The 13,282-nt window shown below is 39.7% G+C and overlaps 1 protein-coding gene across 9 annotated transcripts in view; it reads right to left on the bottom strand.

Moving 5' to 3' along the window:
• The window catches only part of FAM13C (family with sequence similarity 13 member C), a 115,052-nt gene that overhangs the window by 71,040 nt on the left and 30,730 nt on the right, over positions 1-13,282 (bottom strand). For all 9 annotated transcript variants that reach the window (XM_068197160.1, XM_068197159.1, XM_068197154.1 and 6 more), the window contains one exon: positions 12,611-12,657. In XM_068197160.1, the coding sequence (XP_068053261.1) occupies positions 12,611-12,657 (47 nt within the window). The remainder of the gene's footprint in view (positions 1-12,610; positions 12,658-13,282) is intronic.

The raw sequence follows: 13,282 nt of genomic DNA, 5'->3' as shown, positions 1-13,282 counted from the left end.
AGGCAGGTAAGATGGACACTTGGGGTATTCCAGTAGCATTTCAGAAGACAAAGAACTCCCTAAGCATCAAATGTCCTCCCTAAAATTAAGCAAAAATGGCAACCTTCTCATAAAAATATGTTGATCATATGAGTACTCACTTTCAGACAAACATGAATATCTCAGTCTGATGTCCAGGCTATAACGAGCTAATATATTTTGGCCACCTTAAAATTGAACTGGGAGAGACTACTGCTAATAAAATAAACAACATATAGGTAATTAGCTTCCTCAGACAAAAAAGCTTACCACTCTCTGTACTGTCAGAGTGCTGATTTCAAATTTAACATGAGCATTGGGAAACAGAGAAAATGATGTTACTGGTGCATGTTTTCACTCAATTAATATGAAAATATGTGTAATCTGACACAAGAAGTCAATTTTTACAGAAAAACATAAAAAATAAACTAAAGGGTTAATAATTTGGGTATTTCCAGGTATTTCTAGCATACCTCTCCTGGAAACTTGCAACCACATCTGCTGCAACTCTAATACAGTGGGTAGATAAAGTTAATTTTAAACTGGTTAACACAACAACAGGCATTTCTTATTTTGCTGTAGTGAGGCTGGAGCTCAGCATGGGCTCCTTTTTTCAGTGTTTAAGCAGCTCCTAACTTGATTTTTATAACTTATGTAGGTCTCCACAGCTGCACTAATCCTAAACTGCCCTTTTCCTTACATTTCACAGCAGTTCCAATTACCAGACTGCAGTAGACACATAGAACAGAAACATTCAGAACAAAAATCTTCTGTAAATCAAGTCATGGACACACTCTATAAATATATAATAAGAAAAAGGCCTTTCTGCTTTAAGGTGTATTTTAAAATTAAACTTGTTCTGTCATCAGTCTGAGCAAACTCCTTGGAAAAAGACTGAAATGGACAGAGGAATCTAATTCCAAGAGGGAGAATGAAGTACTAAAAAGGCCATATTTCCTTGGTGACCACTTAATAATATTTTCATTAACCTGCCTCACACCTTTCAGCTCCACTGAAGGGAGACTGAACAAGTTGTCCATCACATATTAAATTGCAGGACAAGGTACCTCCTCCCATCCTGGAGCCTGTGTGCTTAGAGAACCCGTAAGTTTGATGCCACTCTGGCTCCTGCAACCCTTCCTTGACCTCACCTCAGCCCTGGCAAGGTGTAAACTTAGCCCTTACCTGTCAGCCCAAAAATATCCAGCAGTATCACTGCAAAGCCACCCTGTGTTTTCCCCAGAGCTCTGTGACACCTGAGGCAGTGTGCTTTGGGTGGATATTATCCAGGAGCCCGCCCACTGTGTTCCTGCACCATCTGCTTTCCCAGCAGAGCCACTTTACACTTTTACAAGCCTGGTAAAATCTTCTGTGGTCTTCCTAGGTGCTCAGATGTGACCAGACTGAGGGCTTAAAATATTCTCAAATGCCATTGCAGCAAATTCTCCCATTTACCAATTTAATTATATACATCTTCTTTAAAAATCTGTTACCACCTTTCAGGGCAGTCCTTGCTCATCTGAACAAATCCTTTAAAATGAAACCCACAAGAAGAACTAGAAACCATGATGCAGACCATTCCCACAGGACACGATGGACTTTGAAGGCAGGCAGTTGTTTGAACAGCTGAGAAAAATGGAAGCACTTTTTATATAAAATTGCAATTTCGAAAAAAAGTGGCAAGCTTTCTGCATCAAAAAATTAAGAAGAAATGCAATATACAGAATTCAAAACATGACTGGGAGAGAGAAAGGCATTCTGGCTACTGAAAGCCTCTGTCAATTTAATTATTTTCAGGACAGATGGTGAAAGTCACTGATTTGCTTTTTTATAGTGGGAAGTAGTAGCAGTGTGAAGTTTCGGTTTTGTTTGGTTTTTTTTTAAAGTTATTCCTTATGAACTCCTTATATAGGAAATGGAAAGTAAATAATCATTAGTTTTGAGATATGTTTTTATTTTTCTATATTGCTGTGTTACTTGGAAGAAAAATACTTGTCATGTATATGATGCAAAAATGCCAAAGCTTTTGGGAGCACTGAATGAAAATGGAACATTCCTTGGGAAATGTGGTAAATGAGTGTCAGCGCTTCACACAGAAATCATCAGAATATCAGGGAAAAGAGCAAGTAGTCACGGAGAAAAGCAGTGACCTTAAGTACTAAATTGCAGATGGACCAAGACCATCACCCACCCTTCACCCACCCATCAGCCTGAGCCAGGTGTGACAGCTGAGTGCCTTGGTGCCCCTCCTGCCCTGTCCATAAGGTCTGAGCCCCTTTCAGCTCCAGGGCCCTGAGCACACCATGCACACCCCCAGAGCCCTCCTCAGCCACAGCTGCACTGCCAGGGGTGTGTCTGCCCTGCCCACCTGTGCTCCAGGTGCCACTTTGGAGCCTGCAGCCCACCTTTCCTTCCTCAGGGGCAATGAGACTCAAGGAAAGACCACTGAGCACTGACATTTCCAGAATCCGAGCACTGCACAGAATTGCCCTTCTAAACCAAATCCAGATCTTCTTCCTGTAGCCAACAAACTGGAAAGGGTATTCTAGTGTATACCTGTCCACCATTACAGGTCCAGGCTGGTGTGACCTTACATGACAACAAGCTCCAAATGGAGTGGCACAGGCAGGACTCAGATGTTGGATGGTATTTAAGGGCACAGTTTCTAATTAATTTATGGTACAGGCCATATGCAAGAGAAGTTTCACAGCTGTTTCTCAGAATTGCAGACTACATAAAATGTAAATCACATTTAACCATAAATATTAAAACACTTAAAATATCCCATGCACAAGTCAAATTGAAAGAAAGAATTCCTTCTTCTTCACCAGGAATCTGGGCTTTTACTAATGCTTTCCCTTATTCCATCCAGGCATCAGCCTGTGGCATGTGAGAGAAGTTATTGAGACATTTACTTAGTAACAAAAATTTTCTGAGCCTTCTCTGCAGAACAAAAACTTTGCCTTCAAACCAGCTGAGTAGTAAAAGCAAAATGTTGCCCTGTTAATTAGAAAAGGCTGCCACAGCAATCCCCATTGGTAATGCCAAAAGCTTTTAGATATCATCCTTTTAATTACCCCCAGAAATATTTATCACAAATGTCCAGTGCTGTAAAACTGTGAAAAGCAATGCCAAATATTATTTTTGTTAGCCACTGAAATTATTTCATTACTTCATAAAGAGCCAAAAACTTGATTAAATTACTTCATTGGAGTTAACCATAACTGAATCTTCAGACCACAAGAAAGCCAAAGCAAAACAGACAGCATTTCAAGCCAATACACTGGGGATTCAAGTAAGTTGAAATATTAGAGCAAATTATTAATTATTTCATAAAATATAAGGAAAAATCAGAGGCTCTGTATATTTGTACAGCACTATATTGCTAATGCTGTAAAATTGCCTTCAATTCTGTGTTGAGAGCATTTAATGAAACTTGGTAATTAATTTATTGGCTTAATAATCCCCTCTTCACCAATCTGATAGAAATAACAGAAACACCTTTCTGGCCATGTTCATCCTTTCTGGAAATGTTTTATAATTTGTTGCAGTAAATAACTGGCATTCTCATCATCCTGTGCAGAGAGGTTTTTGTGCCGTTACTCTCAATTACTAAATTACTCCTAAAGAATTAAATTAAATTAAACATGTAGATGACTTGTGGTATCGAAGAAATCATCAAGAAGGATCAGGGAACTACTTTCCCATGCCACTGAATTTCTATTCTCAGTAATAAAGCAAGATCAGATCCAGAGTTGCATCACAGACCAGCAGCGACGGAAAATAACATTACTACTGTTTTCATGATGATTCATATCTCTAATTTTCAAATTCTCTTGACAGTCCTCTTGTGCCACAAACAGCATTAATGTCACACTAGAAGAAAACCACAGATCTTAAGTGCCATTTCTGAGAAAGGAGTTTGTAAAACTCATTATCTGTTATTTCCCAGGCTAGGCCATTTTAAAAGATGTATCTGCAGGAGAGTAACCAAGTCAATGGACAACACAGCTCTTCAATATTGCTCAGAATAACAAATCACACAAAGAGCAAAATAAAAACATATTTGACCATAAGAACAAAACCTAAAATACTCCATATTGACAGCTGTCTTTTTAGGAAAAAATCTTTGCATACCATCTTTCCCATGCAGTCTGAGTCATGAAAAATGCAAAATGCTAAAGTTAGGGTAGAAAGCTAAAATGAATTTAAGCAGTTGAAGAGTTCTGCTCTCTAACTTTGTTTCAGCAGCAAATAAAATCAGCTTTGAGACGCTTTCTTTCATCCCCTCCCTGTGTGAAGAACGATTTGCTCATTAACTCCCTCTGAAGCTGAGAAGCAGCCCCAAAAGCAGAGCCCAGCTCCCGCAGCTGCTTAGGCTGGCATAATGTGCTGCCATTAACATCAGAACGACCCCGTTCCCTGGAGCCAAGGGCTGCTCCACACGCAGCCTGAGGAATGGCACACGCAGAAAGAGCTGGCTATTTATATATTTTGCATCTGCTTTAATTACACTATCTCTACAGCACACAACAGCAACGCAATTTATAAAGCACTGACAAATTTTATGGCAATTGAAAAGCCCAATTAGCAATTCTCACACCACGGGCAGATTTTGTTTGATTCAGCAACAGTAAAAGAAAGAAACATTTAGAAAGAAAAAAGGCTCAAAGGTATGTGAAGTTCCAGAGGAATTCAAGTCTCTAATGCAAAGTATATTTAACACATGTTTGAAATCTATTCTCCTCAACAAGGGCTCTGATTTGGGAATGTGCCTCTTGAACCCATTCTCTGGAATTTTTTCCCTCATTAACATAACTGGTTTCTCTAGAAGAGAATTTTATCCCATAGGAACAATCAAGAGCTAAGACAATATGCAACTTTATCTTAGTAAGTTGCATGCCATCATAAAATATTTCTGAATAGAAATATAATCAGCGGCTACACTTAGCAAAAGTAACACTCAAATGAGAGTTAACAATTAACTCCAGTTAGGAAAACCCCTGGGTTTATATTGTTGTCACATAAGATATTAAAAATCCACAAAAAAGCTCACAGGGACTGTGAGCTGGTCCTGAAACCATAAGAAAAAGGTGCCAGAGCAACAGAGCAATGATGAGCCCCCAGGTACAGAGTGCTGGAAATCCTTATTTCATTGACAATTAATTGTTCAAATAGATTCAAGCCAAAACTATAGTAGAATATAAAGTTAAGTAATAACTTCATTGCAGCAGATAGGCTGAAAATAGGATCTCAAGTTAGCTTAGCCAATTATAAAGCTAAAAATTACACTCCTAGGGAAATTTGTGTATGTAAATGATAATAGAGTGAACTGGACCCAGACCACCACATATACATTGTGAATTTTGCTATAGAGGTGTGAGTGACCAAATCACCCATTTCTGTACCATTATTTGTCACCTTTTTGTATAAAAGGCTGTGCTTGCATCCTGAAATGAGTGATACCTGGCACCCCCTTCTGCAGAATGACAACAAAACCAAATATCTTAGCTCACTGTGTTGATTGGTTCTTGCATGCTAGGTGAAAGAACCCTGCTTGGAGGACAGCCACATCACACAATGCTTCCCTGTGATGCTTTATACTGTTGGGCAATGGCTGCAGGAGCAGGGCCATGGGTCGATGGAACAATTGTTCCAGCAATCCCCTGTTAAGACCCCAGAACCAAGCACTGTGCCTGGCCTGGGAACAGCACTGTGCCTGGCCTGGGAACAGCACACTGTGCGTGTACAGATAGCAAAAGACAGCATATCCTTGAGATACGAGTTGTACAAGAGCAGGATGTGAAACAAGATGTACCTAGCGAAATGAGATGTACTGAGCTGGAAGAGGAAGAATTTGGCTGCAGCTGCAACTGCAAGTAGAAGAAACATGTAACAATGACCCTTTATGAAATAATCAATGAGAGCTTGTTGCTGACTTTGCTTGTAGAAAACTATATAAACTGACAGGATCTTTGAATAAACCGGAGCTTGCTTATCAATCATATTGATTGTGTGCTTGTCTTCCCTCACCGCCCGCGGCATCATTATACACCTTTCACCCCTAAAGTACCTACTGCCCAAGGTAATTCTACTCAGTTCCCAGTCAAGATAGGTCACCAGCTGGATCAGAGATGCAAGCCCTGCCATTCCAGAGGGGTTTAGGCAGGTGCACAGCTATGGCACTGATGAAACCTTGCTCTTTGATAGGAGAGACAGACTCTAAGTGTGAAGCAAAGCAAGCACAACCTCAGCCTTTGGAGCAATTATGAATTTCCAGCTCAAAATAGTCCCTGGTGTAAACAGGACTGACTTCATTTTTTACATAGTCTACCCAAAGCTCTTAAGTTACATAATTTCTATTTTCATAAGAAATCAACAGGAAAACAGTTTCTGTAATTCTACTTCTTCAGCTCCAGCCTGATATGACTGACTCATGATCCTCAGAACAGCTTCAACTCTCAGGGATATATATATTAGCGCCTGCCTCATTCAATTTACCATGGCACTGTTCTGCTGAGATACAGACACCTGTTTTACAGCTGTAAGACAAACAAACTGCTTGACAGCAATTAAGGTAAAACTTTGCTTTGGCATAAAGTCTGGAAAACTGCTATTTCCTCAGTCTGTCATGCTCTCTGAAGAAAGGGTGAGATGTTAGCAAATTTTAATGACTGCTGTTAAGGGAAAATGAGGGATATTCAGAGAATTATACTTGCAAATTAAAATCTGATAACCTAAAACTTCTGTGGAGTTTTACTCTCTAAGTCTCAAAGCTGGAAAAGAATCCACTGAGCTACAATTTATGATGATTGCCAGCAACACTTTCCAAGGATTGTGCACATGTCACTTGTTACTGGATTTAATTTTACTAGACTGGATGGAAACTATTCTCTTTTGTTTGGAAAATACTCAAAAGTTCTTTCATTTCTAATTTATTTTTTCTAATTTCTATCCTTTCTAACAATGAAAGTTAGAAGTGAAAGCTTGACCTTTGGCACAATGCCTGCTTAGAAAGTGTAGTTCCATAATTTCTGTCTGTATCCCCACTGAAACCACTTGAAAAATTCCTTGTGGCATCCCCTGTGTCAGTATCCAGCAGAGCTGAGTGGGCTCTGGACAGTGGGTCACATTCCCCATAATCATTCATCTATCAGAGAAGATGTGACTGTGTCTGCTTAGCCTGGATCTATCCATCCCTCCATGCCCACAGGCAGTGCCCAAAATGACTGCACTTGCTTTCTCTTGACCAGCCTGACTGCATAAACAGAAAGAAATCTTGTTACAAGCATTACTGTGGGAAAAACAAAACCACCACACAACAAAAACAAACAAGCAAAGCCCCAGAACTTCAAAAGGTCAATGCAAGCAGTAAGAGTGATGAAAACAGGTCATTCTAAAGGGATGCCACACCACAACACACACCACTCTGCAGTGAGGCTGTGCAGGCACACCGCAGGGAACTAATATTAAGCTGATATAGTCAAGCTAGAGCAAAATAATATGGATGTATTGCTCTTTAACCAGGTTTATTTGGGTTAAATTCATATCAAGCAGCAAAAAAAGCTTCTTAAAACCAAAGGAAAGGAAGTTTCATGTAGAATTTTACATCACTTCAGCTAACACCAAGGTAATCCCATGTACACGAGTATGCACGTGGACAAACATACAAAACAGTGAATTTCTCTAACATTCTCACCTAGAAAATGTAAAAACTGGCTTTGGGAGATTAAAGCAAAGCCAAAAGCTTTTACTGATTAATAAGTTTTCATCATTGACCTCATTACCAAGGAAATCTGAAAACCAGATTTTTTATTTCCTATATTTTGTATGCAAGATGAGCAAAAAAAAAAAAACCAGCAAAACCAAAATAAAACAAACAAGCAAATCCCTAAAACTAGTCCCATTGTTCTGCTAGAGGCATGCGTTTCTATCTCAAGAGTACTGTGTAACCACAGATTTCCAAACCTTGGTGAATCTTCTTAATTCAAAGACCAAAAAAAAAAAAAAAAAAAACAAACAAAAAAAAAAAAAAAAAAAAAAACAAAAAAAAAAAAAAAACACAAGACCAGTTTAAATATAAAGTGTGAACAGACAAAATATCAGATCAGAGGAAAAAAATAGCATGAAGAGCTTTATCACCCATCTTTGGTCTTCACTACAAATTGCCATCGCCTTTGCATATTTTATGAAAATAGTATCTGGTGAGCAAAGGCAGGAAGAGAAACATCAGCCTTATGATCCCTTCCTTCAAAATTTACTTCATCCATTTCAGACTTGTCTTGGTGGACCTGCCAGTTGATTAATCCCTAGGCAGTTTCTGACAAAACATCCTTGATAGATGTGGCAAGGTATGCCAGCTTTGTATCACTAACATTTTGTACTCCGAGGGCTCTGGTTACTCTGCACATCTCTTTCCAAAAGCCAACATGATTATTCTGGCACTGGAATAGGCAGGACAAAAGACCAGTTTCTCATAACAACAGCAGTGCTATTTGAGCCTGCTTGGTTCAGCAGCATTTAGCAGCGTGCCCAGCCAGTCTGGTGATGCTGCCCTGGTTACAGTGACACAGAGTTTATCTCCAGATACCTGCAAATTTAGCCAGCAGAGCAGGTAAATCTAATTCCATTTAATAATTAGCTTTTACATTAAAACAGTAACAAAAACCAAAGCCCAACAGGAAGGATCTGTCTTGATTTTTTTCCAAAAGAAAAAACATCCTGCATCATTTCAAGATCCCTATGGATAGGCTAATAATGCTAATAAGTCCCCAAGACAGACACTTTTATTTGCCTTTAATAACTAACTTAATACAGGCCTTAAAACTGCCTGCTAAGCACATTGTAGACATCTATCAAACACATTTCTGCATATCTGATTCCTAAGCTGAGAGATTGGTATATGCCCTGAACTTAAGCCTTTATGAAACATAACAGAAAATCAGTTGGCAGGGATCTTACTGGTTCACTTTAACAGGGTGCAACAGTAAATGAAAGACAGCTCTTGGTACACAAAATCAAAGTCACAGAAGTCTGTAACTCGCTCACCTACAGTGAGTTGTCCCCACTTGTCCACGATAAAAGGAATTTGATAAATGTTAAATTACTTGTAAAAGTTTCAGTTGTGGAATATAAGAGTGCATGATTGAAGTAACTGACAAAAGGGAAGCATCATCCTGTTTTCTTTGAAACTCTTCTGTTATAAAAGCAGTAGCACAAAGGCATTCCAAACAACACAGAATTCCATGCCAAGGATGCAAAAGAAGGCGCATGGTAACCGGCCTTGCTCTCAGTTCAGAACTGGCCATCAATTTGGGAAAGCTGAAGTAGGCTTCCTGTCCTTTCCCAGTCATGCTCTCTTGAGAGCAACATTCTTGACTGAAATATTTACTGAGAAACTGAGCAGCAATTCCTTGTGCTTAGATTTAAAGAAAAGGTGATTTTATGGCAACTAAACACCACCACTTTGGTTCAGAATCGGGAGGCTTCACAATATTCCCAGCAGGCTTCCTGATTACAATACTTTTAACTATCACAGCAGACTGAGGCTACAGCTCTCTGTCCTACATACTTATTTCATGGGTTTTGGTCTTTGTGCAGTACACACCTTTATGGGGAGCAGACTGTCACATCTAAAAGCTGTTTACATAAGTGATCTTGGCATTGGAAAATTGTTTTAGACCAAAAGTAAAGCTCCATGTAAATAATATCCCTGCTTGCTGGAGGTCAACTCACTTCACTCAAGTGCTCCAGTCCATGCTCAGACAAGACACTGCCACAAACTAAATGGCCAAGTGATTAGTTCATCCTTTTTCACTAGAAACAAATTACTGTGCATTTTCACTTCAGTAGAGTGACAGTAACAGACAGGTGGGGTTACAGCTTTATTGACTGGCCTAAGGGCTCGCAGAGTGAATATTTACCAACAGCATTTGTTATAAATATTCACAACTTAATTTTGTTGGAATGAATATAAACAAGTGAGGAAATTCACATCAGCAACTAGCCCATTTGACAACACTTCTTAAACAAATAATAAAGCATTGCTTTCAAGAATGGCATATTCAAATGAAGTTCCTGGGGAAAAGAAAAAAGCCTTTTGCTGACCTTCATCAGACCGTGGTTGTAGAAGAATGCATTCCCATGAACTTAAGTTGTCTGAGAAATGTGAATCTAGATGTCTCAAGGATACAGAACTTACAGTTCTGTAGAAATTTCAGTTAGGGAGACAAAACCATAGCACAAGAATTTTCCAAAAATATTTGAGAACTAAACCATTTTTTTATTCAAAATGTATGGCACAAGCACAAGACAGAAAAATTGGCTTTAATTCCACTCTTTATATGAAGGGATTTGACCTTAAATCCCTGAGAAGAGTGCCCTAGCTCCAAAAAAGTTCAAGCTGAGCAGTCAAAGCCTGATGATGCACTCCAGCATTTATAAAATATATTTACACACTTTTTAAAATTTTTTATTTCTCCTCTCTTTGCAGCTATCGAAATTCAATTGTTTTATAACCCAGATGTGTTGTGGTTCATGTTTATTTCATTATGTTATCGTTAAATGGCTCATTCTATTATCCCCTCACATTTTCCCCAAGTTGGTTTATCCCCAAGTTGTACCCTCCCTTAAAACTGTCGCTCAAGCTCTTCCCCTCCCTTTGTTCCAGTCCCTTCCCTGCCTGTCAAGGCGACCCTGCCCCTTTTTACTGAATGTTCCATGCCACTCAGCCCCTGGGCCAATCCCTGATCAAAACACCCACTTGGAAATCCCCTAATCCACGAGGCCCCATTGGCCGATGCGACCTTTCCTTCTCCTCCCCCTATCCCGATTGGCCCCACATGACTGATGTAATGCCCTTGCTCCACCCTTAAAGTCCCCCTATTGGTTGATTTTTTGTCTCCACCCCCTGGTTTGTTGCTGTATTTAACCCCTTACACTGAGACACTTGGGGCTTTTCTGTCTTGCCCTCTTCACTTGGGATAAACCTTGCCCATGGAACCTCAAGACAAAGAGCCCCATCCTTCCTCCTTCGCCTGGTCCCTGCCGTGGCTGTAACAGCATGCACTGTAGAGCTTACAGCTCTTCAGGTTCAGCTGTGGGCAAACCCCAGTCCCCAGCTGTTCCCCACTCCTGTTGTGGCTACCAGAATGTTCAGAGCTAGCCCGGGTTCCGGTGGGCTTGGGCACAGATGGACATCCAAACTATTACTTATCAACAGTATGACAGGGAGAATTTAAATTCAGTGTAACCGACTAAAACAACTGCCAGATGTATGACTATAATCAAAAACGTAGGAATAAAACCCCCAGAACTTCTGCCTCAGATCCAGCAATGAGGGAGGAGCATGTGCAGGTCCCCCACCAGACTTCAGCAATCACTGAGATTCAGAAAATGTCCCCTCACAGAATAGAAGATTGTTCCAACAGGAGTTGGTAATTTCTATAGTGATAGAGGCTTGACATTGGGAGGTACCGTCTGCTGACAAACAGAAGCAGAGTTTTTTAAAGTATTTTTTAAAATCTCCCTTGACATTTGATTTCCAAATGATGTGTTACACTCCCTCATTGATCTGCTAGTATTTGATTAGCTTTTGGGAAATGCCAGCCTATTTCTGCTTCAATGGCTTTGTTTAAAACCTTGAATTACCTTTCCTAGTTGTTTCAAAAAGCTATTTCCTACCTAATGTGATTTATTAATCTGATGCATTACTGGCAAAGCAAACAGAATATTAAGTGGGATACTTCAGCAGCATCTGGCAGTACAAAATATTTGGGAAATACTTGAAATTGTTCTGAACCATAATATATTTTCCTCAGCTGTTTTACTGGAGAATTCAAAAAACTCGGTCTCTGAAAAAAAACCTCACTATATATTAAAGACTGGAATGTGTACCATGATTTTTCAGTGGCTTGGCTATTAGCTTAGTCCATGTATTTTTACTCCAAAATGCGAACGGGATGGAAGACACTACTGTGATTCTAAGTTTTATGAGTAAAATATTCCTTTAAAATTTTTTTCTGCTAAAATATGTCCCAGTGGTCAGACAAGTCTGCTGGAGAAATGATGCAAAGAAATCTAGTTTTGGGGCGTAACATAATGCTGTTGGCTTAGAGAAATGCCAGTCTCATAAAAGCCTAGCCTTTCTGACAGAAACACAGCAAAGGAGTTCAGTTGTTGATATATTTACTGATGGTATCTCCACCAACTGGTGCAAATCCACACCAGTGCAAATTCATTAAATGCTTCCTGACACCAGGCAGTTCCTCCTGCCCACTCGGGTATAAGCAAAATAAAACATTACAGGAATACTGAGAAAAAAAACTCCACATAAACAACCCACCCAGGAATCAACAATATATTTTTTTGGGAGTCAGCTGGTGACAGTGGCCTGCATTTATCTGTCTACAGCTGATACATATCAGCATTAAGACTTTGAGAAGTTTCACTCTTTAGATTGTTCTTCCAGCAAATCTCCAACAAACCAAGTGTAATTACATTGAAGTAGTACAGTATAGAAATTTCTTCTGAGATACCAAAAGTTTCCATGAAGCAGTCAAAACTAAAGATACTTTCAATGCTTTCATCCTACCTTAGCAATGTGAGTCTGTCCCCTCCTGCATCTTCTGTGTTGCTGGCCTGTGTAGAGAGGAGAAACAGAATGTACGAGGCTGGATTTCAATTCCAGACCAGTTTGGTCACTGCTCACTTGTGCTTTCTTAGCTATTTTTGGGAGGATAAACAGCGCTTCTGGCTCTTCCAAGCATTTGCAATATTCTTATAGTCAAGACCTCAGCCCTGGTGTAGGAGCTGGACATGCTTACAGAACTCTAACAGAAAACATACTAGAGGTCATTCAGGAGTCAAAGGTCATCCCCAAAGTTCTGATGTCATCCTGGGTCATAGGTCACTGCAAGAGGACAAATGGTGTTGCAGAATCAAAGGCTACTGAAAGGTCAGATTGGGCTCAAAATGTTGCCAAAAGATCAGAGGTCATCAGGAGCTCAAAGGTCACCCATGTGAGAGGTAATAGAAAAGGTCAAGCGGTCCATTACAGGCATCCAAAGGGTGAGAGGGCATCAAAAATGTCATGCATTCCATGTATTAAATTCCCCTCTGCTCAGGGTACCCACAATTTCACACAATATAAGAGCTGTGAGAGTAAATATTATGGCAAATGGAAGATACAAATATAAAACTGCAAGACCTCACAGTTGAATAGAGGAGACATCTATAAAAAACAGCAAAGTAGCCAAATAGGAAG

Source organism: Anomalospiza imberbis, chromosome 8, assembly GCF_031753505.1.
Source record: "Anomalospiza imberbis isolate Cuckoo-Finch-1a 21T00152 chromosome 8, ASM3175350v1, whole genome shotgun sequence".
Classification (NCBI taxonomy): Eukaryota; Metazoa; Chordata; class Aves; order Passeriformes; family Viduidae; genus Anomalospiza; species Anomalospiza imberbis.
Note: the sequence above shows the minus strand (reverse complement) of the source record. Positions and strands in the feature narration are given on the sequence as shown.